The 25,884-nt window shown below is 54.9% G+C and overlaps 2 protein-coding genes and 1 long non-coding RNA gene across 4 annotated transcripts; 1 reads left to right on the top strand and 2 right to left on the bottom strand.

The window, feature by feature from the left end:
• On the bottom strand, positions 4,493–6,635 carry LOC106503240. The gene is made up of 3 exons (XR_001296863.2): positions 6,552–6,635; positions 5,200–5,273; positions 4,493–4,809 (listed from the first exon to the last, which is right to left on the bottom strand). It is a non-coding gene; the product is annotated as an uncharacterized LOC106503240 (long non-coding RNA).
• SYNGR2 (synaptogyrin 2) lies at positions 7,618–11,441 on the top strand. 2 transcript variants are annotated; one of them, XM_018063687.1, is made up of 4 exons: positions 7,620–7,779; positions 9,626–9,863; positions 10,206–10,345; positions 10,426–11,441. In XM_018063687.1, the coding sequence occupies exons 1-4, from the start codon at positions 7,681–7,683 to the stop codon at positions 10,621–10,623; spliced, it is 675 nt and encodes a 224-aa protein (XP_017919176.1). In that variant the 5' UTR covers positions 7,620–7,680; the 3' UTR covers positions 10,624–11,441. The 2 variants fall into 2 exon arrangements, with proteins under 2 accessions (XP_017919177.1, XP_017919176.1); XM_018063688.1 differs by lacking the exon at positions 10,206–10,345 and having other exon boundaries at positions 7,618–7,779.
• On the bottom strand, positions 12,457–25,743 carry TK1 (thymidine kinase 1). The gene is made up of 7 exons (XM_018063686.1): positions 25,558–25,743; positions 25,407–25,438; positions 24,241–24,351; positions 21,259–21,352; positions 13,930–14,019; positions 13,572–13,691; positions 12,457–13,386 (listed from the first exon to the last, which is right to left on the bottom strand). The coding sequence occupies exons 1-7, from the start codon at positions 25,621–25,623 to the stop codon at positions 13,183–13,185; spliced, it is 717 nt and encodes a 238-aa protein (XP_017919175.1). The 5' UTR covers positions 25,624–25,743; the 3' UTR covers positions 12,457–13,182.

Here is a 25,884-nt window from a genome sequence, read left to right as displayed (position 1 = left end):
TGAGAGGTGGACTGTGAAGAAGGCTGAGCGCCGAAGAATTGATGCTTTTGAACTGTGGTGTTGGAGAAGACTCTTGAGAGTCCCCTGGACTGCAAGGAGATCCAACCAGTCCGTTCTGAAGATCAACCCTGGGATTTCTTTGGAAGGAATGATGCTAAAGCTGAAGCTCCAGTACTCTGGCCACCTCATGCGAAGAGCTGATTCATTGGAAAAGACTCTGATGCTGGGAGGGATTGGGGGCAGGAGGAGAAGGGGACGACAGAGGATGAGATGGCTGGATGGCATCACGGACTCGATGGACGTGAGTCTGAGTGAACTCCGGGAGATGGTGATGGACAGGGAGGCCTGGCGGGCTGCGATTCATGGGGTCGCAAAGAGTCGGACACGACTGAGCGACTGAACTGAACTGAACTGAACTGAGGGTGCTGTTCATAACAGAGCTTGCACTGTGCTGGGGAGAACTTTTACACTGTTGTGTACTCTTGGCACACTGTCACATGTCTGTTGATAGACGTTCCAAAGTTCTACAGGAAATGGGGGTTTACCTCTGTGCTTTCAAATCACCAAAGGATTTGCAAACTGATATGTTATCGTTTTCTAGTATAATATGCCATCTGGCTTTATCCTCTCATTTCACACTTTCAGTTTTACCACTGCATTTTCCGTCAAGTCAATATTACATAGCTGTTATCATCCGTTACTTTAAGACCATCACATCTATACTTGTCACTGTATAGTCGCATGGGCTAAGATTTATGTAATATAAACATGGGAGTCCTGTATCAACAGAGAAATGAAACCCAGTGTCAATCAGTTATTTTATCTTTTATGGCAGAATTGCCCTATGGCCAATTTGTTATGAAATGAAAATGTCTGTAGTGGAAGTGCCCGCAGCAAAGATGTGTATGGCGGAGATGTTTACCGTGAAGGTACCAGAGTAGATCTGGATGAAGAAACCTCTGATCTCTGATCTCAGAAGGTGGACAGCTCCTCGACGCCTCCAGGCCACTGCCAAGGATCAGGCTTGAATGCTGGGCCAGCTTGTCAGGTGCCTGGTCCACTTTGTACCTCCTTTGTCCCCATCCTGGGAGGAAATCCCCAGCTTCAGGGTGTCCTCAATGAACACCGAGACCACACGACTCAAGGTTCACCACTTTATCACAGATGCAGGGAGCAGATGCCACCCTCCAGCATGTAGCCGAGAGCGACTGCTTTGTTCAGCCAACAGATAGTTGACCTTCTGGTCCCCTGCCTCAGTCCAGGGAGGTGGTGAGAAGCAGGACTAGCAGAGCACCCGGCCCCTGCAAGAGCGGACAAAACTGTTGACTCCAGAAGTTGAATCCAGTGTCAGCCCTCCCCACCCGCGTTCCAGATTTCTCCATGTTTCCTACTGACGTTCTCATTTCATTTCTGTAGTAATGTTCTGAGCAGAAAGAGTTGAAACCCAAAGGGTGGACTTTTTCTCCAGCAGTTTCTCTTTTCTTTAAAAAATTGAGGTGAAATTCACCTGACACAAAGTTAACCATTTTAAAGTAATAATTCAGTAGCATTTTTAGTCCATTTCCCAAAAGGAAACCCCATACCCGTCAAGCAGTCCCTCTTCATTGCCCCTCCCCTGGCCCCTATTAACCACTAATCAGCTTTCTGACTCTGGGGATTTTTATTTATTTATTTATAATAATAATAATAATAATTATTATTATTTTGGCCACACTGTGTGGCACACGGGATCTTAGTTCCCTGTGGAAGCACAGAGTCTTAAGCACTAAACCACCAGGAAATTCTCTGGGGATTTTTAAAGTTCTGGCTATTTCACATGAATGGAGTCATACAATATGCGGCCTCTTGGGTCTGACTTATTTCACTCAGTATAATGTTTTTAAGATTCATTCATAGTGTATTAATAGCAGGTGTCACGGCTTCATTCCTTTTTTATGGCTGAATACTATTTCATCTTAGAGATGGATCACACTTTGTTTATTCATCATCCACTGTTGGACATCTGGCCTGTTCCCACCTTTTGGCTGTCGTGAATAGTGCTGCTGTGAACATGTGTGTACAAGTATCTGTTAGCGTCCTTATTTTCAATTATTTCGATATATCTCTTGGAGTGGAATTGCTGGGTCATATGGTAGTTGGAGAAGGGCATGGCTACCCACTCCAGTATTCTTACCTGGAGAATCCCCATGGACAGAGGAGCCTGGCAGGCTACAGTCCATGGGGTCGCAAAGAGTCGGACATGACTGAGTGACTTTCACTTCTTCACTTCACTTCAAGGTAATTCTTTAATTTTTTGAGGAATTGCCAAACCAGCATTTTCTTGATAAACATTGGTTTCCTTCTTCCTCTTAGGACTGTCTCACTTCCCAGAAGTCATCTTGAAGAGACCTCCTAAATTTTACTCATTGTTAACCTGAAATTCAAAATTAACTGAGTGTCCTGCATTTTTAGTTGCTAAATCTGGCAACGCAGAATATACTGCACGAGAATAAAATCAAATATGAAACTGTATGGTACACACTGCAAGTGGGGTAGAAGCTCAGATACAAGATGGAGGGAGTGATCCAGACTGCTGCCTGGAAGAGACAGTAATCAGTCCGGCCTCTAGGCTCATTGTTGCTGTTTAGTCACTGAGTCGTGTCTTTGCGACCCCGGGGACTGTAGCCAGCCAGGATCCTCTGTCCATGGGATTTTCCCGGCAAGAATACTGGAGTGGGATTTCCTTCAACTGGCATTGCCATTTCCTTCTCCAGGGAACTTTCCCGACCCAGGGATTAAACCCCCATCTCCTGCTTGGCAGGCGGACTCTTTACCACCGTATTAGGCATCATGTAATAAGGCAATTTGCTGGGGAGAGGGTGTTAAAGTGTCCCAACCTCACCTGTGCTCTTGCCCTCTCCCACCTTGCCAGAGCTGGTGCCCCAGCTGCAGGCTGACTGCACCCTGCTGGACGGCAGACCAGGCCTCAGGGTAGAGGTGTTCTGCGGGCATCCTTGGGCAGCCCACCTACAGACTGGTCAGGAGGGACGGGCTCACCCACACGCTGCAGACTCTGAACCCGGGGGGAGTCTGTCAACTTCTCCTTCCCACCAAAGCAGACGTCAGACTAGTTCTGGTGCCAGGCTGAAAATGACATCGGTGTCCAACACAGTCCCTTCACACTGGTACTCCCAGGTAAGAGGGCCCCTTGGTTTCTAGAAGGGCAGCTGCCACTTCTGGTAGGTCAGTGGGAGGTGCCGAGAGCAGGGAAGGGGGCCCTGATGTGGCCATGCCTACCCTGGCCTGGCCTAACACAGGTCCAGCCCAGCTGCCCCCGCCTCCTTCACAGGAGAGCTGCACCAGGGACCCATCTTCGTGCTGGTTGGCACCCTCATCTCCATCATAGCCTTCTTTTCTTGGACACTGATCTGGATCAAGCAAAGCAGGTAGGAAACGGGTGCTGGATGTGGGGGAGCAGTGCACTGCTGGTGGCCTGAGGGGACCCACGGGGGCGCCTGGCTGGGCAGAGCTGGTGGGGATTGGTAGGGCAGGGCTGCTGCTGTGATTGGGCAGGACCCTCTGGGGCCTTCCTGGGACAGACCCCTCCCCTATCTCTACTCTGCTGTAGCTCCTCTCTGAAGTGCCCACATAACAGACATGGGAAACCCACATAAGTTACCTATATAACCAACATCTCAGACATAGAAATTTCTCAGATGCTAAAACCCACCACCACATGGAAGAAATTAATTATGTGATGACCATGGGCTTATAACCCTGGGACCTTCTGGTGCCCAAGGATTGATAAGGCTAACCTCTGTGACACCAACCTGTTCCCTCAGCCTCGCCAATCAGAGAACTGATCACATACCCTCCTGAGACCCTCTCCCTCCCCGTGGCCCATAGTGTTTGGTGAAACTCTTTGAGGAGTTCAGGGTTTGGGGCGGGGTCAGGGGTGGAGGCAGGGGGCATGGTCCTCCTCCCTTCTTCTTGCATGGCCCAGCAATAAACCTTTCTTTGCTCCAAACTCCAACATCTTGGTTTGTTTGGCCTCAGTGTGCGTTGGGCACACGTAACACCGTCCGGGCAACAAAAGGGCCATATTGCTTAGGCATGACTTGCCAAAGCTTACTAAGGGCTGAGTGTGTGTCAAGGGCCCATGACGCTCATTGGCGGCTTTATCTGACCCTGATCATGCTCTAGCCGCTTTACAGTGGGGTCTGCGGCCTCTGGTAGGGGCGCTCTCCCATGTTGCCAACCATCTGAGGAGGACGAGGCCACCCGGGACCAGGGTGGGCCAGGGACTTCTACCCTCCATGGGAACCCTGTCCGTCTTTCCAGCTGGTGACTGGAGACAGGGGCTGGATTTCCTGGAACCCTTTCTCCAAGGCCATGACTTCACTGACTTGTAAAGTTGTTGCAGGAAGGGGGACCCCCTCCAGGGCCCGAAGGTGGGCTCTTGTCTAACACTTGGAAATAAACTGTCCAAGGAGTCACACGTGCTGACAAAGCAAGAGACTTTGTTGGGAAGGAGTGCCCGGGAAGAAGGCAGCAGGGCGAGGGAACCCAGGAGGACTGCTCTGCCACTGGGCTTGCAGTCTCGGGTTTTATAGTGATGGGGTTAGTTTCTGGGTTGTGTCTGGCTGATCCCTCTGACTCAGGGTCCTTCCTGGTGGCGTGTGGGTCACTCAGCCGAGACGGACGCCAGCGAGAAGGATGCTGGGAGGTTGGTAGGACATATGGAGAGTCATCTCCTTTCTCCTTTTGACCTTTCCCGAATTCTCTGGGCTGGCGGTAACTTGCTGGTTCGGCATTCCTTACCAGGACCTCCTGTTGTAAGAAAACCCATGTACATGACCTTTGTGCTGTCCAACCCCAGGCGCCGCCAGTCTGTGTGCTGCACCTGCCTGGCCTTTGGCAGGGATCACCTCTGCCTCCTGAGCTTGTCGCCTCCAGTGGTTCCTAAGACACTGCTGCCTCCTGGTCCTCCTCCCCACGCCTGTGTTAGCAAGCCTGTCACCCTAGAATCACACCCCTGCCCCTCTCTCAAACAGCAACCAACTACTCTTATCTAAGTCTCAGGAGGAAGCGGCAAAGAAAAAAAAAAAAAGAACCAGTTAACACCAACAAGACCCGAATTAACACCAACAAGACCCACAATGGGTTTTGAGGATTAGACTTCCAATAGATCTAGAGCTTATTATATGCTCTATACATTACCTAGAAGACACACCCACCAGCGCTAGGATGGTTGACAATCGCCATGACGATCACTGGAAAAGCCTCTACAAGGACTGAAAAGAAGAGCTGCATCAGTTTCAGGTCCAAACCACACCCCTGTTCTTGGATAAAATATTCCTCTTGCTCTTTCCAAACCCTCTCTTTTACTCCAACCCTCCTATATATTTAGTGTCTCCATCGGAATTGGCTTGAATTGATTTACAAACCAGGTTCCCACTTCTTCAGTCTTTGGCCACTGAATAAAGCTGGTGCTGTACCAGTCACAGCACTGGTTTTATTAGTGTCTGTGCAAACCCAAACAATAAAAGAAGCTCCCTGGCTGAGACAGGGGGGTCTCAGCCCAGGCTAGGACCCCCAGTGTGGACCTGGTTGACCAATTTGGTAATACCTGGTCAGCCTCTTCAGTGGGCTTTCTCCAGAAGTCTGTCCTTGAAACTCTCCTTGTCTTACCTCCAGGTCTCCTCTTCCCAAATCTGTGCTTTCCAGACCCCAGGCTCATGGGTGGGCCATGTCGGCTCTCTGAGCCTGTTTCCCCTTTTATAATATGAGGTGTAGAGACCAGGGGCCAGTGCTTACTTTCCAAGTGATTCAATGTCCCCCTTTATTTAGTGGGGTGACTAAGCCTCCTGCCCCTCCTCCTGCCTAGGGCATTGATGCACTTGGCACCAATAAAATCTCTGGAGGCCTTGGGAAGGGGATGACTGGGAGGTGTGCTAGCCTCACCAGGAGGCTCAGCCCCTTTGTCATCAAGGTTGGGACCAGAAGATGTGGGCTGGGTACAGCCCCGAGGAGAGAGAGCCCTGGGCCTTGCTCCCTATGGAAGGACCCTTCATTTGAAGAAATGAAATGAAGAAAAGAATGATGGAAAAGCCCACCAGCCTAGATCTTGCAGCCCTGGGGTTCCTCATCAAACATACATGGTGCTAGTTTGAGGGTTTTAGGATGGGATGGGGGCGGTGGCGGGAGAAGGGAGGTTCTAGGAGGAGGGGGCTCTGTGAGCCCCTGCCTCAGCTGCTTGTCACCCTCCATCCAGGTCTGGGAAGAGGGTGGGGTGGAATGTGAAGGCCCAGAGGCACCAACACACTCAGGGCCACTGCCTCCCCCCCTCCTCCTCCCTGGAGTGGCGCCCCATCTCCTGATGGCATCTGGCCCCACCTCCCACCTCTGTCCAGCTCACCTGGAAGACTCCGGGCCCCACCTGGCCAGTACCCCCTCATTAAGCCTTACTTGCAACCAGGATGGCTGGAACTCCTCCCTGACGAGTCAGCCTGAGGCCCCTGGAGAACTAGCCCCCAACCCCCAAACTCAACCCCTACTCCCCACCCACTCACCAGACAGTCATTCCAGTTTGGAGGCTCTGAGCCATTTCCGGAAAGAACTGGATTAAACTCTGCCCCCTGCCTGTCACCCTGGGAACTTCCTTTCTGTCTGCACACCAGCTTGGAGCCTGGAAGTCGGCCCACACAAAGCCCTCCCTACAAAGCCTCCGGGCTGGGCTGGGTCCGGGAAGATTGGGAGGGGCCGTGGTGTTGGAGAAGACTCTTGAGAGTCTTTTGGACTGTCAGGAGATCCAACCAGTCCATCCTAAAGGAAATCAGTCCTGAATATTCATTGGAAGGACTGATGTTGAAACTGAAACGCCAGTACTTTGGTCACGTGATGCGAAGAACTGACTCATTTGGAAAGACCCTGATGCTGGGAAAGATTGAAGGCAAGAGGAGAAGGGGACAACAGAGGATGAGATGGTTGGATGGCATCACTGACTCAATGGATATGAGTTTGAGTAAACTCCGGGAGTTGGTGATGGATAGGGAGGCCTGGTGTGCCGCGGTTCATGGGGTCGCAAAGAGTCGGACACGACTAAGCAACTGAACTGAACTGTGGTCTCGACCCCCTCGCAGGCTTAGCTCCAGAGAGGAGGAAAGAGTGACCAGGCGGGGAGGAGTCCAGACTGTGGCCCCGGGGCCGGGGTAGAACAGGGGAGAAGAAAGGGGGTGCATAGGAGCCTGGGTCGTGGACAGGTGGGACCCAGACGGACGTCTAGCGGAGATTCCTGAAGGAGGAGGCGGGGATGCAAGGACAAAGAGTGGCTGGAGCAGAGGGGCGAGCCCTCCTTGCGACCCTCCCTTCCCAGGGACTCTCTGAACCCTTTCCAGCAGCTCTGCGGGCCAGCATCGCAGAGGGACGAGACCCCGGCCGAGACATGGGCTGGACAATGAGCCGGCGGCCGCTGGACTGATTTCGGTCGCTGGCAGCGCAGGCCAGGCCAGGCTAGGCCAGGCCGTCGGGGCCCCGCGGCCGCCTCGGCACCGCCGCTCGCCTTGGGCGGCACTTTGCCCTCGGTCCCTGGGGCGGCTCTGGCCACGCCCCCGGGGAGGAGTCGAGTCGGGGGCGGGGAGGCCGCCTGGCTCCTCGGCGGTCCGCGGCGGCGGTGGCGGCGGCGGCGGCGGCTACGGCAACATGGAGAGCGGGGCGTACGGCGCGCCCAGGGCGGGCGGCTCCTTTGACCTGCGACGCTTCGTGACGCAGCCGCAGGTGTTGGTGCGCGCCGTGTGCTTGGTGAGCCAGGGTGCGGGGCCGCGGGGACCCTCCTTCGTCGTCAGGCCGGGGGCGGCGAGGGCGAGGGGGCCTCCGCGCGCCTGAGAGCGCGACAGGTGGCAGCGGCCGAGGCCCGGGGGTGGGAACGGCGCGCGCGGGGCGGGCGAGCGGGGCCCGGGACCCTGCAGCCGCTCACCACCACCCGCACCCCGGGGCCCCGCCGGCCCCCCTACTCCGATCCCTGCCGCCCCCCACCCCGGGCCCTGCCACCCCCACCTCTGGGCCCGGGCACCGGGTGGCCCGGGAGGCGCCGCCGGGAGCAGGCCCATCGCCCTGCTGGCAGTGGGAGGAGTTTGAGGCGGCTCCAGGACAGGTGGCCAGCAGTGCCGCGGCTCCCAGCCTGGGGGAATTCATCCGGAGGGGGGCTTTCCGAAGCCACGTGGGGTGCAGGGGGTTGCGGGGGAAGGCCTGGACGCCCTGAAACAGAGCCTGTCTTCCACTCAAAAGCAGCCCATGGGTCTGCTTCCCCACCCAAGGTCAAGTGACCCTAGTCTGTGTCCCTCCCCCTGAGCTGGGTGAGCCGCTCCAGCACCAGGTTACTGGGGCAGGGGGTTGGTTGGAGGTCCCCTGTGCTTGGACAACCAGAGCTCAAAGCTGGACAAGGTGTTAGGGAGCCTGCAGGGAGAGGACTGGGCCTAAGGTAGCCACCCGCACCTGCCTGGGGCTGGAGCCCTGTGAGTTGCCCTGGTGACACCCTCAACCGCACTCTGCCTGACCCGGGGGGTCTGACCCCAGGAGCAGATGCCCATGTTTCGGGATGGCAGTGCCAGGAGTCAGGCTGGCACACTGCTCCCAGCATCCAGAGTTCCGGCTTCATCTCCAGCTGGGGGTGGGGCTTGTGACTGCCAGCTCCAGAGCCTATTGAGAGGGCCTTGTGCAGACAGGCAGGGCAGGCGGGGGAGAGGTCTGGGCTAGTCCCCGAAGGAGCCAGGTGTCCAGACTCATATACGGCAGGGTTGGGCGGTAGCCTTTCAGTTTGGGGTGGAGACAGGTGATGTGAGGCTGTTCCCAAGGGCCTGGAGCCCCTCCCAGAGTTGTGGGTGCTGCACCCTCTTGACCCCCTACCCCAGTGCCTCCAGCATCTGAGTACAGAGCTATGTCCACAGGCCTGCTGGGCAGACCCACCTGAGGTGCCTGTGTGGGTAGGACCAGCTATGGGCAGAAGCCAACGGGGATTCCCTGGGAGGCCAGGGGCCAGGATGCCAAAGAGCCCAGAATTCTTTGTAGGAGGAAAACTGGTCAAACTGGGGAGCCCAGCCTGGAGCAGGGAAGAGTTGGAGGGGGCTGTGGGAGTTGGCAGTCTGGGGACACAGTTTCAGTTCAGAGGCATGGTTTTCCTGAAGTGGGAGGAGTTCTCCATCACTGGGTGTTCAGGCAGAGGCTGGGTGCTAGAGAGGTGACTCAGGCAGGTGGTGATCAGGGGGTGAGACTCCAAGCTTGGGTTACTCTGACTTTGTGACCCATCCTGCTTAAAACTCACAAGTGGGAGTGGTCAGGCAGAGCCATCCCCCAGGCAGACAGCGGGGTGGGCAGTGCCCTCCCAGGAGATCCCCCTGCACTCCCCACTGTCCTCAGTCCAGGAATCTCCAGGAATCCATGCCCCTTATAACAGATGTCTGGAGAAGGGAGTGGGGAGGGGACTCGCTCCCCAAGTTCAGGAAAGGCTGGGTCACCGACCTCCAGCAGGGGAACAGCAGGAGCGGGGAGGCCAATGTCCCCTCCCATCAGGGCCCCGCTCCATGTGCTGCCTGGGGGTGTGGCCCACGAGGGTGGCATTCACTCAGCCCTTCCGCTGCCTCCTCCTCAGGTCTTCGCCTTGATCGTGTTCTCATGCATCTTCGGCGAGGGCTATAGCAACACCCATGATTCCCAGCAGCAGTACTGTGTCTTCAACCGCAACGAGGACGCGTGCCGCTACGGCAGCGCCATTGGGGTGCTGGCCTTCCTGGCCTCAGCCTTCTTCTTCGTGGTCGACATCTACTTCCCCCAGATCAGCAATGCCACTGACCGCAAGTACCTGGTCATCGGTGACCTGCTCTTCTCAGGTATCGGCCAGCTGGCTGCACCTCCACTTGATCTTGGGGTGAACGGGAGCAGCAGTGTTCCCAGAAGCTCTAGGGGGCTGTGCTGGCTGGGGAGGGGTGGGAGCAGCCCCGGGTTTCCTGACCTCACCCACAGTCAGGCTGGCACACAAGGATTTCTCACCGTCTGCTGAAACCCCCTGGAGCTGAGTGGGGCTTGGAGCAGAGCCCCAGAGATAGCGTCCTGTCCCCACCCCAGCTTCTGAATTAGCACTTCTACACCCCTGGAGGCTTCTCGCTCCCAGGGGGCCCCTGTCCTCCTGCCGCTCTGTGGAGCTAACCCTCCCCTCCTGGCCTTCGCCCCAGCTCTCTGGACCTTCCTGTGGTTCGTTGGCTTCTGCTTCCTCACCAATCAGTGGGCGGCCACCAAGGTGAACGATGTGGTTATAGGAGCCGACTCAGCCCGGGCGGCCATCACCTTCAGCTTCTTCTCCATCTTCTCCTGGGTAAGTGGACCCAGGGTCCTGGTGTCTCTGGTGAAGGGTGGTGCAGGGCTGAGGAACCCAAACCTCGGGGCTCCCTGCAGGGCCTGCTGGCCTTCCTGGCCTACCAGCGCTACAAGGCTGGAGTGGACGAATTCATCCAGAACTACGTGGACCCCACTCCGGACCCAAGCACAGCCTACGCCTCCTACCCAGGCATGCCTGCGGACACCTACCAGCAGCCGCCCTTCACCCAGAACGCCGAGAGCACCGAGGGCTACCAGCCGCCCCCTGTGTACTGAGCTGCAGCCAGGACGGTTTGGGGAGGGAGGAGAGTGCCTGGGGGGCCTCCCCTCCTCCCCGGCTCCTCCCCCAGGGCTTGGCTCCTAGAGCCTCTGGCCCCTCTCTATGCACCTGGCGCCTGTCCGAACTGACACAGGGCCTGGAGAGAGAGCCCTGAAGTGCCTATGCCCCAAGGGCTTCACCCACCACTCCTCGAGGGCATTTTTTAGGAAAGGGTTTTTAGCTAGACACATTTTGTTGCTTTTAATGACCGGCATCCCCACCGGGAATAGCTCCAGGTGCCCGACATGCTCTTTTGACAAGTGCCTTAGCTTCTCCCCAGCCCGGGAGCCGGGCCTATGTCCAGGCGCCGGTGGCGGCAGCCATTTCGGGTTTTCTGCCAAAGTCGAGGCTGCAGGGCCTTCTCTCTCCTGCCGTGGGCACTGGGCCGGGGCTCCTTCCCTCCTCACTCAGGTTTGTTCCGCCCCAGCCCCCTGCCTGCTCTGTGGGCGGCTGGCTGTGCTCACTGCTGAAGTGTGTGCTCGCTTGGACCTGTGGTCACACTCTGTGCCAGTGCCTCTGGGTCACCTTCCTGGCAGCTGAGGGGCTGGTGCCCAGCCCGGGGGACCCTGTCTCTGATCCCGCCCTGTGGCCGCAGGGAGGGGCTTTGCCTGACAACACCCAGCTTTATGTAAATATCCCAGGTCTGTCAGGAGGTGCCCACAGCCCCCAGGCTGCTCTGAATGTATATTACAAAGCCTTGGGGGAAGGACGCACAGCACCCTTGGATTCTGTTAGACTAATTCTGGAGATGGAATAAATGGTTTTCTCATTCATAGTCTCCATTGTCATTAGTGGGGCCTCTCCCAGTTCCACCGAGGTACAAGGTGCAAGCTGCAGCTGAGGCCTTATGGAACCTAAGTTGTGGCAACCTGCCCCTCCACTGCCCAGCAACTCCCCCCACCCCCACCCCGCCTGGGGTCTCATGCCTCACGCTGCCCTCCATCAGCATCTTAAAATAGCAACTGTGCTCAGCTTGTAAACAACACAGCTTTTCTGGGCCGCCTTGCCAGGGTCCTGGCATGCCCCTGGAGGGGCAAGGGTCCTCTGCTTCCTGTAGACAGGACTCAGAACCCCTGCAGCCCATCTCAGACCCTTGGGGAGCCAACCTAACTGCCCAGCCCACGCCAGGGAACGAGCTCCCCTCAGGCAGGAGGCCAGGACCCACGAGGCAACTCTGGACTTCCCCTTTCGAGCAGTGAGAGGGAGCTGTCAAAAGTGGACCCCAATAGTTTCAAAACCCCAAGTAAAAACTAATAGGGTTTGGGGATTATGGTCTGACTGTGGTACTACACCTCTGTAACCTGGGACCAGCCACAAGCCAGTGGGAGGGAGAAGCTGGGGTAAGGGTGGGGAACTGGGACCCCATCTGGAACACACAGCCCAGGCCCACCCCACCCTGGAGCACCCTCACCTTCCCATAAGCTGCCCACAGCTCGTTTCCCAAGGCACAGCAGAGCTGGTCTTCCTGGCTCCTGAACTGTCAAGTGTCTGTTTCACAAAATAAAACCTGACCTCACAGCCCCAGCTGGCAGCACAGACCAAGGCTTCATCTTTCCAACCAAGCCCCAGGCTCCTGCATCCACTCATCTTGACGTGAAACCCTCCCAGACAGAAGAGCAGGCAAACATGCCTCTTAGAACACTTGATGCTCATCTCTCAGTTAAAAAGATTTGTGGTTAAGGGGTCAGGAGTACTAGAAAAAGATTTGAAAGGAAATCCCCATACCTGAATCATGTCAGAGGTGTCTATAGTGAGACCCGGGGAATCCCAGACAGTTAAAAGAGAAATAGGCTTTTACCAACCAATAGATTTTAATATTAGTTATCAGTTCCACATACACACAGCCCCCACCTCCTTAGAAGACAAGCCCCTGGGAGCTGAGCCCCAGAGCAGGGTGTCACCCACGTGGGAGAAGCTGTAATTCCGGAGAAAATGATTGCCAGATCAGGAAGGGCTTTCAGCCCCAAAGGAAATAAGAACAAGTCCAGCCATGCCCAGGGGCAGCCAGGAGCCCATCCCAGGCAGAGGGACCAAGTCTTTGCGTGGGAAGAGGCCCACGCTGAGCCAGAGGTGCTGGGATATGGACTTCCCAGTGAGAACAGAAACTCAACAGCAAACGCCACAAACGGGGAAGAAGCCGGCGACGCCGATGTCACAGCAGCTTGCGGCTTGGCCTCACCCCAAGAGGGATGGCTGCAGCGGCCAGACCCCGCCCCATAGGGCGGCCAGCTCTGGCTTGGGGAGACTGCGATCGCCCTGCAGCCGGGATGGGAACTGAGAAAAGCTGGTGGGCAGGCAAGGAGGGAAGTGTGCAGTGCAGACCACCAGCCGCCTCCTTGGCCTGGGAAAGGGCGCAGCAGCAGGCCAACTGCTAGTGGTGAAACCTCTACCCGCCCCAACCCCGCCCCCCGCCACTTCCTCCTCCAAGAAGGCCGGGCATCCGCCAGGGGGCGACAGCGGGCGAGTGGGGGGAGCAGGTGGCGGGTGAGCGCCCGCCCCAGGGAGGGGCCAGTGCCTCAGTTGGCCTGGCTGCACTGCCGGATCTGATGAGTGGCAAACAGCTTCCGGACTCCCGCGGCCTCCGCGGGCTTTCCCAGCGTCATCGGGCAGTTCTCCTTATTTTCTTCGCTGTCCAGCACGGCGGGCTGACCCGAGGGCTTCTTGAAGTAGCACAGGCGGCACACGGAGTGGTACTTGTCTGCTCCTCCAATGACCTCGACCTGACGTGCGGTGCGACAGGAAGCGCCTGGACTGAGCGGGGTGGGGGCCCAGCGAGCGCCCCACCCCTCGCCTCTGGGAGAAGGCAGGGGGCGGCTACTTTCTTCTCCATACCCAGCCTCTAGGTGTAGGCGCCCCTCCCTGCCCCCCACCCGCCCATCCCTTGGAGAAGGCAGGGGGCAGCTACCTCCTTTTCCACGCCCAGCCTCTTGGTGTAGGCGGCCTCTCGGAAGCACTCCATGCACACCGCCGTCAGCTTGACCACGCTCTCTGCCAGGGGCACCAGGTTCAGGATGGTCCCAAAAGCCTGTACAATCCACAGAAAGAGGAGTGCACACTCATTTCGCCGGGTGGGCTTTTCCTGGAGACCCTGACTCACACCCCTGAAGCCAGGAAACTAAGCCTGGACCTTGCCTTTCCCCAGAGCACCTACCCTAGGCAGGTGGAGTCAGGGGCACCCCAGGGAGCGCTGGGCTGTCCATTTCTGTGCGCTGCCTGGGCCTCTGTCCCCGGTCCCACCCCAAGACCTGGACCAGACACTTCACCTTCCTCTGAAAGGTCCCATCCAGCGCAGCCACGATGACGGTCTTCCCCGAGTTGGCCATGTTCTCGCAGAACTCCACAATGTCAGGGAACTAGAGGAAAGGGTGAGAGGCCGCGGAAGGAGTGAGCTTCCGCCCTGGGCAGCCCCTTCCGGGAGCTGCAGACACGCTGCCAGGCCCAGGAGCTACAGCTACCCACATCCACGTGGAGCTGAGAACAAGGCCGCCCCAGCCCTCCCATCCGGTACATGGCCTGCACATCCACAGCTTCCTGACTCGCTCCCCCATCGCACCAACTTTCCACAGCAGAGCCAGGCTGCGCTCCAGGCTAGGCGCCTGGACCTGCCACCAGGGTGATGCAACCCAGGTGGAGAGGCCGTCTGCCACTGCAGTGGACCAAAGCTTGGATCCGCTGCCTCAGGCTTGAACCAGGTTCTCCGTTGGACCCATTAGCTGTGACCCTGGCAATGACTTCATGTTCCTGAGCCCAGGAAAAGGCAAGGAAGGCCCCTGGTGATGTTTAAGGATTAAGGACACACAAATAATTTATTACATATGCTATTTGGCTGAGAGGCAGGCTCTGTGTGTTTGCTTTTATTTTTTTCTTCTTTTAAACATAATGTGCCATGTGATGCCTGGAGAAGGGGCAGGAGTTCCACTGGCCACTTACAGAGCAGATGGCTCAACACACCACCTGTGGAAAGTCCTTACTTGGTAAATCAAATTTCAGTTCAAGTGGCCCAAGGGGCCACTACTTAAACGAATCCTTTGGTGACCTTTCACTGGTCAACCATCTATCTGGTCTGTGGGCTGGGTGAAGTGGGGAGTTCCAGTGTTTGGGCAAAGGGTCTCTCTCCAAGCTACTCGTGGAGATGCGTAGTTACAAGACCCGAGGGCTCACCCAGATGAGGACCAGGACAGGGCTTAGAGAACCCAAACCAGTTCCAGCGGGATTCACCAAAGCCAGATCTGACTGGCCTCTGCAGGGTTTGCAGGGTCTGCCGAGCCTGCACTATGGAAATGGCACCTCCCACCCCTAGGCTCCCGCCTGGCTCCAGGTGAGGCCCCTCCTTTTCTCCAAAGGACTTGTCACAGGTCACAGAAATGCAGCCACCAGCCTGCAAGGACCTGTCGGCCACTGCCCCGACCCGACCCCCATTGTCACAAACAAAACTGTTTCTAGACACTGCCAGAAATCCACAGGGAAGGCTGAGAGCAGAACCACCCTGGGAGGAGCACCTTCTTCATCTTACCTTCCCTGTTCAGCCATGGTCCCTCCACACCAGGGTTTGGGGACCGCGAGGGGTCCTCCAACCTGCCTGCTACAGTGATGCCCGCGGTCAGAGAGCTCAGTTCTTCCACCTGAACTTTGTGCCCTGTTCACATGCCACCCCACTCTCTGCCCAAACACTGAACCCAGGGCCTGCAGCAGGGGTTCCTGAATGATCCGAGGTACAGTCAGAGCTGCCCAGCAGGGGTTCCTGAATGATCCGAGGTACAGTCAGAGCTGCCCAGCAGGGGTTCCTGAATGATCCGAGGTACAGTCAGAGCTGCCCAGCAGGGGTTCCTGAATGATCCAAGGTACAGTCAGAGCTGCCCAGCAGGGGTTCCTGAATGATCCAAGGTACAGTCAGAGCTGCCCAGGCTGTCTGCAACATCGCAGAAGGCCCACTGGTAACCAACCACGTTACTGACATTTGTTTCTATCGCCACTCATTTTTTTAGGTTATATTATGGGTTGACTTGTGAACCCTCCCACCCCCCCAATCGTTATGCTGAAACCCTGACCCCCAATACCTCAGAATGTGACCTTTTTGCAGAGGTCATCCAGTTAAAGTAGGCGCGTAGGGTGGGCCTCACTCCAGTAGGAATAGTGTCCTCGTGAAAAGGAGAAACTTGGACCCAGGGACAGACAGAGGAGAAGATGAATGTGAAGAAGCAGGGAGCAGATGGCCACCTGCACGCCGAAGGGACCGGCTGGGACAGACTCTCCCTCGCATCCTCAGGGGAACCTGCCCTGCCCACACCTTGATCTTGGGCTCCCAGCTTCCAGAGCTGTAGGAAATGAATGTCTGTGGTTTAAACTGCCTGCTCTGCACTGCACGTTACAGCAGCCAGAGACCCCAATACAGGTTACATTTAAAGCGGGACTTCAGAGGACCTAGCAAACGCAGAGTTTTCTTGGGAGACAAAAATGATCACCACAGGGGATCCAGCGAGAAAAGAAGCAACAGGTGGGGTTTCTTGACACTGACAAGCCTGCCCATGTGGTTCATCTGCCGGCCCAGCACCAGGGCTGACCTGCCGAGAGCCGCTTCCTGAACGAGGTATGATGGGGGCGGGGAGGACCGAAAGCGGCGGAAGCAGAGGTCAGGCAGCCAGGAAGGAGATTCGCCCTTGTCGTCATGTTGCCCAGAGGTGGCAGCCTCGTCACGCTCGACGGAAGCACCCCAGCCCTGCCCAGGCGGAGACCTCGCTTCCTAGCAGCCTGGCTGGCGTTGAAGATTGCAGAGGCCACAGGAGGGGACAGGGTGAAGGATGTGACAGTGAAGGATTCAGCCTCTCCACCACGAATGGTAAAGACTAAATGAGATGCCCAGACAAATCCAGAGGCAAATAAACCAGGAAGAAACATTTACAGCATGTGACAAAGTGGCGCTGGTTATATCACATAACCTAGAGGAAAGACAAACCATGAGGAGGCTCTTTACAAAAGGAGAAATACAGGGAAAACGTCAGCCACCCAGTAAGAAAAGAGAAAGGCAGTCAGAGCAGAATACGTGCAGCCCCCGCCCCCGGCCCTCCACGGGGGATGTCTGCAGAGACCCAGCAGTCCCCGCCCCCCTCCTGCAGTCCATCCATGCCCCGCCAGCAGACGACCGTCCTGGGCGGCTTCCAGGTTCTCCCAGGGTGAATGCTGAAGCCCTTCCTGCTGACCAGGCCAAAGCCCCTGATCTGGAACACACTCCTGCCTGGGAACTTCACCCCACTTTCTTTCCAGCCCCCTTTTTTTCAGTGATTCCAATACACCAGATAAACCCCAGTACACCAGATGACAGCCCAATGTCCACTCACACGTCCATCACAGCCTTTAAGTGCCATACCCAAGGGGCCGGGTCATGCAAGACACGGTACATTCATAAGGATAGGTGTCTGTTGATGTGGAAAGACGGTCACAACACGTGATATGAACCCAATCTATAAATAGATATATATGTACAGAGACTAGAAGGATGCAGACCAAGATGTTGTGATTTTTGTTTTGTTTTTCTGGGCAGCGAAAGAGAAGGGCAGGCCAGCAGCAGGAGCTGCCTGCACTCACAGTGGGCCTTGGGGTTGCTGTGCTGAAGAGAATTTCATACAACTAACTTCATAGAGTTAGTTTCATGAGCTTCTGGCCCAGTCACACAGGACAAAACCAGACCCCTTCTAGGGAATTCCCTGAGGGTCCAGTGGTTAGGATTCAGAGCTCTCACTCCCATAGACCCAGGTTCAATCCCTAGTCCAGGAACTAAGATCCCACACGTTGTGTGGCATGGTCAAAACAAACAAACCAGACCCCTCCCTAACCATGTCTGAGCGCGGACAGAACGTAAGCATCACCTAGGCTATGGGGTACCAAATGTCCCCCGTCCTGGCTAAAGGAGTGACCCCTGCTGTTTCGGCCTCCTGGTCCACCCTCCCTACAGGTGACGTTTAAGATGCTGGTCAGAATCATCACCCTTCCCAGGACACCAAATCAAGAGCCAAACCAGCCTCCAAAACCCTCCCAGGAATGACCCAACGCCGCCCCATTTCCTAATAACCAAGCCCTCACCCACACCCCCCCAGTTCTCATGCCAGTTTCTCCCTGCAACTACAATCCCCAGTTGTTCAGTTCTGGGGCTATTCCTGGTGGTCTCTGGACAGAAGACGTTAGTAGTCAATTATGGACTTTCTTCTTAGGTATAGTCCTTACTGACTTTTCCTAGATGACCCCCCTTCCAACTTGTGGTAAAACAGAGATAAGACCGGCACTCAGTGACACCGCGAGGCTGGCGTGCCCAGGAGCCAGCTCCCCACCTATCACTGTACCCTCAGCTGATAGCTCGGGGACTTCAGACACACCCCTCCCTGACACCCCGTCCGCACAGGAAGGATGAAAGAAGGGAAGGGCAGTCCTTTCGTCGGGTCCCACACTGAGAGACAGCCTCCAGACTTCTTGCCAAGCAAGACCCACAGGGGTAAGGATAGAACAGAAGACTGGCGATGTTTCTATAGGGCGTTTAATAAATACTTGTGATAGAAACTCAGCTGTGACTCACTGGCCAGAGGAAGCAGCCATAGAAACAGGGAACAGAACTGGGGGTCCGGTGGCCCACCAGCTCCGAACCAGGGCACTTGGCTCTCAACCAAGGAGGTGTCAGGAGAGGAAGGTCCCTGCCAGGGTGTCCAGCTCAGCCCTGAAAAGACACTTTACTTACAGCTAGGGAGCAGAGTGGTAAGCAGGCACACACTGGGCCTGAAGGACGGGAGAGCCTCCCCAAAGCTCACATTCCTTGTTCTGAGAAAGAAAGAAAGTGAAAGTAAGTGAAGTCGCTCAGTCGTGTCCGACTCTTTGCGACCCCATGGACTGCAGCCTACCAGGCTCCTCCCTCCATGGGATTCTCCAGGCAAGAGTACTGGAGTGGGTTGCCATTTCCTTCTCCAGGGGATCTTCCCGATCCAGGGATCGAATGGGTCTCCCGCATTCCAGGCAGACGCTTTAACCTCTGGGCCACCAGGGAAGCTTTTGTTCTGAGAGCCACCCCCCAAAATCGACCCAGGCTCCCCAGAGCCTTCTGGAGATCAGAGTCTAGAAGAGAAAGGGAAGAGCTGCAGCCCTGTTCTCACCCTGAAGCCCCTCTTACCCCAAGTCCCTCCGCCATGAAGCCACAAATAAAAACAGAAGTGTACGTGTGTGTGTGCATGAAGAGGCCAGCTAAGACACAGCTGTGTTCAGAAGCAAGCTGACCATCTTTGAGGTCAGAGATGGAGTGGTCACAACAAGGTGGGTGAATAGACGGATGCAGCCTGGCTCCCGGAGCAGGTCCGGGCAGCTGGTAGTCCATCTCCAGAGGGCACACACCGAAAGATACACCCAGTGTGGGGATAGAGGATCCCCAGTCTCAGGTGGGAGGGAAGCATGGAGCTGTGATCACCATAACAGAGCCTGAGACATCCCTATAGACATTACAGCCCAAGCCATTGGCTCCACCCTGCCCTGGGACCTGGAAGGCAGGGCAGGCAGATTGCTAACCACTCACCTAACAAAGAAAAGTATTTCCTTAATTTTCTGTTTCCTCTTCCTCCAGGGCACAGCACTGGACCAAAGGTACAGATAAGGGAACCATATGCCAAAACTCCAGAGGTGAGGAGGCAGCAGAGGCAAGGCACGCATGCGGACCCCAGCACATGGAAACCACCCAGGGACCCACTAGGTTCTTGGGACCTCCGGGTTGTCTCCTCTCTACCGTCAGCATGCAGCTACCGGACTGATCTTGGAAGTCACGTGTGAAGACAGGAGCCTCACTGGCAGGCCATCCCACCACTGATGACTTGACATACATTTGTCATAGGCGCTCACATTACCTAACGTAATGGGTGGATGTGCGGGTTGAAGTAAACTCCCTTGGGAGTTTTAGTTTCATCCATTCAAGACACACTTGAAGAAATAAAACACTGCAAAAACGCTGGAGAGAAACTAAGATCACAAGAGACAACCCACAAGCTCAGGCAGAGAACACACTCCTAATGACTTGGATGCAGAGTGAGCTGGAAACGACTTTAAAAAGAGGTTTCCAGAAAGACAACGGAAGGAACAGAATTGATTCTTGATTCTTAAACAAGAGCATCCAAATGTCCATCAACAGATGAATGGATAAAGATGTGGTACGTACATACAATGGAGTATTACCCAGCCATTAAAAAAGGACAAAATAATGCCACTCTGAGCGACGTGAATGGACCTGGAGTCAGAGAAAAACAGATACCGTATGATATCACTTATATGTGAAGTCTAAAAAAAGGTACGAATGGACTTATTTACAAAACAAAAATAGAGTCACAGATGTAGAAAACAAATTTATGGCTACCAGGGGGCATGAGGTGGGCGAGGATAAATTAGGGGATTGGGATTGACATATACACACTACTATATATAAAACAGATAACAAGTAAGGACCTACTGCATAGCACGGGAAACTCGACTCAATATTCTGTAATGGCCTATATGGAAAAAGAGTCAATAAAAAAGAGTGGGTGTATGTACACATATAACTGATTCACTTTGCTGGACACTTGAAACTTACACACTGTAAATCAACTGTACTCCAATAAAGCAAAAACAAACGAAAAACTCAAGAGTAGATTGTTAAATAAGCCACACCCAGTATAAAGCAGGATAAATACAAACAAGACCTCTCTGGACCACACTGTTCTGAGAAAGAATAGACAGGTTCCCTGCCCAGGAAAGGGCTCAGAGAAGCCTTCTCCTGAGCTCTAAGGCGCACGGCTGCTGCTTTTCCAAAGCAACAGGGGGAAACACTGGGCACGTGCCACCCTGCTAAAACTAGAAAACAAAACAAAGGCATTTTCACATCAAGACGGAGAGCTTCCCACCGACACAGCCTGGCTGTAAGAACTACTAAAGGATGTATTTCTGTAGGAGGAAAAATAAACCCATAAAGAACAAGCAAGAGGGACTTCCCCAGTGGTCCAGCGGGTAAGACCCTATGCTCCCAATGTAGGAGGCCCGGGCTCAGTCCCTGGTCAGGAAACTAGATCCCACATGCCGCAACTAAGACGTGGCGCTGTCAAATGAATAAATAAATATTAAAAAAAAAAAAAAAAAAAACAAGCAAGAAGCATCATTGAGCTAAACCAAACCAAACCCTTCCTTCTGGTATTGAGAAATCAAATTTTTTTGTTCATCGTAATTTTTTTTTTTAAGGTATAGTAAGTTCCATTAACGGTAACACAGATGGACTTTCCTGGTGGTCCAGTGGCTAAAAGTCTGTGCTCCCAATGAAGGGGGCCCAGGTTTGATCTCTGGTCAGGAAGCTAGATCCCTCATGCTGCAATGAAGACTGAATGAGACCCAAGCAGCCAAATAAATAAATATTAAAAAAAAAAAAAAAAACAACTCAGTAACACAGAAAGCAGTAAGGGAAATTCAAAGTGTTTTCAGATACTAGTTAAAGCAAATTAACAATATTTACCTACTTAAAGATCAGAAATAGAACCAATAACCTCCAAACAAGCAGAGGAAAAAGGGGTTCATAGGAAGAGCAATGTCAGGACAAGTCAACTTACAAACTGCCCTTCGTCGATGCCTATGACAGCCACGCCCTGGGCATCCTGGATCACGTCCCGGAGCAGACAGGCTGGCAGGGCCTCCATGGTGTTCCTGGGGACAGAAAGCCAGAGTGTGGGCAAGGCAGGGGAGCCCGAGGAGACCAGGAACCAAGATGAGGGGCTAGGGACGAGCCCTCACGACCACCCCCTCCTTGCAAAGCAGGTCAAGCCATCTGCCCAGAGCTTTGAGAAGTTAGTGCCCGTGGGAAGGCATCTGGGAAGGACAGTAAAGGTCTGTCTTCAGAAAACCAGCTATTCAACACGAGCTATTTCCCTTTACGCTTTGGACTGGAAATTAGCAATGCCCAATGTAAAGGTCAACCTGGATGGCAAGCTCTTCTCTGCTGTGTGTGTAAGGGGAGGGGGGGGCGGGGCACAGAAGGGGTTAATTCATGAGGTACAGTGTCCAGGGTCCATGATGCTTTGGGGATGAATGAAATGTTTTAACTCTCTTTTAAAAATCAGAATAAGGGGCTTCCCTGGTGGCTCAGTGGTAAAGAATCTGCCTGCCAGTGGAGAAGGCGCAGGTTCGAGCTCTGATCCTGGAAGATCCCGCATGCTGCACAGCAGCGAAGCCCGGGTGCCACAGCTCCTGAGCCTGTGCTTTGGAGCCTGGGAGCTACAGCGTCTGAAGCCCGTGGGCCACAAAGAGAAGCCACCCCGATGGAAAGCCTGCTCACCACAACTCGAGAGCAGCCTTCGCTCGCCTCACCTAGAGAGAAACCTGAACAGCAAGGGCGATCCAGCCCAGCAAAAAAATAAAAATAAATTTAAAAATCAGAATGTGACTCTGTCTGAATTATTTTTGTCTTTCTAGCAATGCAGTCATAGAGTGTAATTTTTTTCTTTTGATAGAGGAAGGGGCCAATGAAAGTCTTACCGTGGCCCGGGGCAGACCATTAGCACCAGAATCTAAGACTTGCAGCCCCGTGCGCTGGCAGAGATAAGCTGGGAACGCCAACCAGCAGGGCAGGGACCTAGAATCCCCTCCTTTGGACTCCTCTGGCTGATTACAGGACTTCTTACAGACCACAGAGCTATTAACAGGCAGAGATGGCATTCAAATCCACATTCATGCCGCTGCCTCGTGGGTCCTAAGGGCGGATTCCCACCCAGCAGAGTATGAAAGCGAAAGGCAGCATGTGGGAACGTTCCAGTGCATTAAATGACTCAGTGAATCCCGCCCTGCCCCCACAGCCAGGCCTTCTGGAAGAGGAAAGCTAGTTCTTTGTCTTCTTTTTTAAAAGTTTCTGTTTTTCTACAATGTTATTTTCTCCTGTTTCCATTTCTGCCTGCTCCTCTGAACTAGCCTTGCAAGGGGCTAGGAGCTTCCTGAAGATTCTGCAGTTTGCAGCTAGAGTGGCTCAGACCGTAAAGAATCTGCCTGCAAGGCAGGAGACCTGGGTTCAGTCCCTGGCAACCCACTCCAGTATTCTTGCCGGGAAAACTCCCACGGACAGAGGGGTGGCACAGAGTTGGACACGACTGAGCAACTTTTACTTCACTTTTAAAACTATGCCGTAGTGATTATCTTACCAGTTATCCTATGGTCATCCTGCTTCAAGCTCTGGGAAGAGTGTGAAACTACTTCCTGCATTTTAAATTCCCCACCCTTCCCCAAATAAAACTAGAGAGCAGGCAAGGCAGTCAGCTGGTTCCATCTCTAGCAAGAGCAGCGTCTCTGGAGCTTTGTCACCCTGCCAAGCGCTCGGCCTCGGCTGCGGCTTGTCCAGGCCTCTAGAGCCCGTGTCAGAGAGGGTTTGTGACCCTGGGGCAGGGCTTGGATTTCACCCCGTTGAACAGACTCCAGAAGCTGCCCTTCTGTTAGCCGCAGTGTTGCCTCTACTGCCTCACCGTCCTCCCCTGATGCTCCCCGAGTCCCATGCGGCGGAGGCCTATGTTTTAGGGATGAGAAGGCAAATTTGGAGATGTAAATGACCTACCTGCAACAGACTGCAGGTCGGGGAAACGTCACTCAACGTTTAACTTAACTTGGAGTCCAGGGCCCTCTAAGCCTCAGCACCTGCCCACCTTCAGAACCCGACTCGTTAGCCTATGAAATCACCCAGCCCGTAAAAACTAACCATGCCGTGTGTTGAGGCCACTCTCTCCTTCTGAGATGGGCCACACTCTGTCTGCGGTGTGTGTTTCTCTCTAAATAAATTCACCTCTGACCTTTAAAAATAAAAAAAAAAGCTCCCACCCTGAAACCACACAGCATGGCCTTGCTGCCGGGGGCTCAGATGGACAAGTCTGGAAGACAACAACAGTGTCTCAGGCTCCAAAGTATCAGGCCCCAATCTGCTGCACGGAATGGCAGGAATGGTACTAAATTTCACCTCCCAACCTCAGGCAGTGGACTGAAATGTCCACAGGGCGCAGGTAGATAAACATAAAAGGGGGATGCTCAAAGGCCACGAGATGACGGGAAGTCGAGGACAAGCCAACTAAAAATTTAAATAAAATTCACTCTGCAGGCCAACAAAACCAGCCTGCACCCTCCATGGAGGTCACGAGCAGGAGGTCAAGAGTAGTATCCTTGGTCAGATACTACTGACATTTGGGGCTGGATTATTCTTTGTCGTGAGGCAGTCTGCGCATCATAGAATGTTGAGTGGCATTCCTCTACCAACTAGTTGCCGTCACACCCTTATCTCCTTCTGTGGTTAAAAACTAAAAACATCTCCAGACATTACAAATAGGCTCTAGAAGGCAAAATCACCTCCAGTGGGTAAAGAACCACTGGGCTAGAGTCCCAAGAAAGGCCAACTTGTAGGGTACCATGCCAAGCAACTAGGAAAGTTTGCACATTTAAATGTTTTGTCAGGCATCAGCATTATTAACCATCCCCTCTAAAGAACTCTGACAGTATGTTCTGTGAATTTACACCAGGCTTCTCACAAAAGGTGTGGCGACAGGATGGAAGAGGCAGGGACTGACCGGTCATGGGTGGAGAAGAGGCTGCTGTAACGCGTGTCTCTGGCATATTTGATCACCAGGCACTTGTACTGGGCAATCTGGAAGCGACGGACCCGTCTCATCAGCTCAGTACTGCAAGGTAAGGCCCAAGGTTAATGTGGGCGAGGAAGACCCCATCAGCTCAAGCTGGGTTCCCCACCGCCTTCTGGGGGTCTACAGCCTGAGTCCCACCCATGGAGGGGAAGGTTGCAGGGCAAGGTGTGGGAAAGACCTGTGAGGACAGAGAGAGGGCCCCAGCACAGAGTTTCAGTCTAGACCCAGGAGGGAGGAGCATGTCTGGGCAGGAAGTAATTCTCTATGGGGAGGGTGTCAAGGAAGGGCCCTCAGGGGGTCCAGGGAAAGGCTGGAGGAGTGATTTGGTTAGGGGCACAGGAGGGGTGGGCAGAGGCAAAGACCACATGCAGGGGAGAGGGGTCCAGATTCCATTCCAAAATCATCTCACCCCACACTTCTTCACCTAACCTGAACTAACAGAACTTTTTGGTGCAACAAGGAAAGCACCAAGTCTGTGTCCATGAGCCCACCCTGAGCCTCACCATCGTGGACAAGGGCTTTGAGCTGGAGGGCTCTCCCTCAGGGCCATATAGGAAGGGGTCAGAGGAGTTACTGGGAGCTCACTGGCGCCGCCTCGGTCTGGGATTGGGTCTATCACTTCAAGGGAGGGAAGGTGCCAGTGTCTTGACTCTGAAGTGTGCACACTGACTACCTTCCTGGGCCATCTAAGGAAACAGTCACACTGGAAGGAAGCGACAAACACTGCAAGGCGCTCAGGGCCCGGCCACCGTGCACACGCCCTTCAGGTGGGGCTTTAGAGGGGCTAAATGACGACCAAACGACGACCAGTTCCCGGAAGGATGGGTGGTTGCATGGGCCCAAGCGGAGAAGGGTCTGACGAAAATGGGAGGAGCGCCTCCTCCGCGATGGATTCCACGGAGGAGAGACGTTCTGGGCGGGAAAGCGGGGGTCGGGCAGCGGGAGATGTTCTGGGGGGGGCCGGTGTTCTGAGAGGGGCCGCAGGTTCGGGGCGGGGTGGGGGGCGTCAGGGGTGGACGGCGTCCCGGGGGGCTGGAGAAGCAAGGAAGCAGGGGAGGAGGTCCTGGGCCATCCCCGTCCCGCAAGGCCATTACCTTTTTCCTGAGAACATGGGTCCGAGAATCACCTAGGAGGAAAGGAGAGGTCACTTCGGGCTCCGGGGCGCACGGATACCCGGGGACCCCACCCACCCACCAACCATTCACGACTCCGACCCCGACCCCGACCTCTGATCGGCGCCCGCACCTGGATCTGGCCCCGGGTCTTGCTGGGGGAGCCTGGCAGCACATTGGGCAGATTGATGCAGCTCATGGCACCTTCAGGGAGCTGGCAAACCGAGCACTCTGCGCCGCTGCCGCCGCCTTGCAAGCTCCCGCCGGTTCCCGCGCAGGACAAAATATCCCCGGCGCGCGGGCCAATCGGGAGCCGGGGCCGCCGTCCCGGAACCAATCACCGCGCGGCCGCGGGACTGGAGGGAGATTAGGCTTCAGCCCGCCCCCTCGAGGGAGGGATCAGAAACGCACATACCAGGCTCTGTCCCCGGAGAGGTGGGCGCGTGGCTCCTCCGGGGTG

This window comes from Capra hircus, chromosome 19 (assembly GCF_001704415.2).
Source record: "Capra hircus breed San Clemente chromosome 19, ASM170441v1, whole genome shotgun sequence".
NCBI lineage: Eukaryota > Metazoa > Chordata > Mammalia > Artiodactyla > Bovidae > Capra > Capra hircus.
Note: the sequence above shows the minus strand (reverse complement) of the source record. Positions and strands in the feature narration are given on the sequence as shown.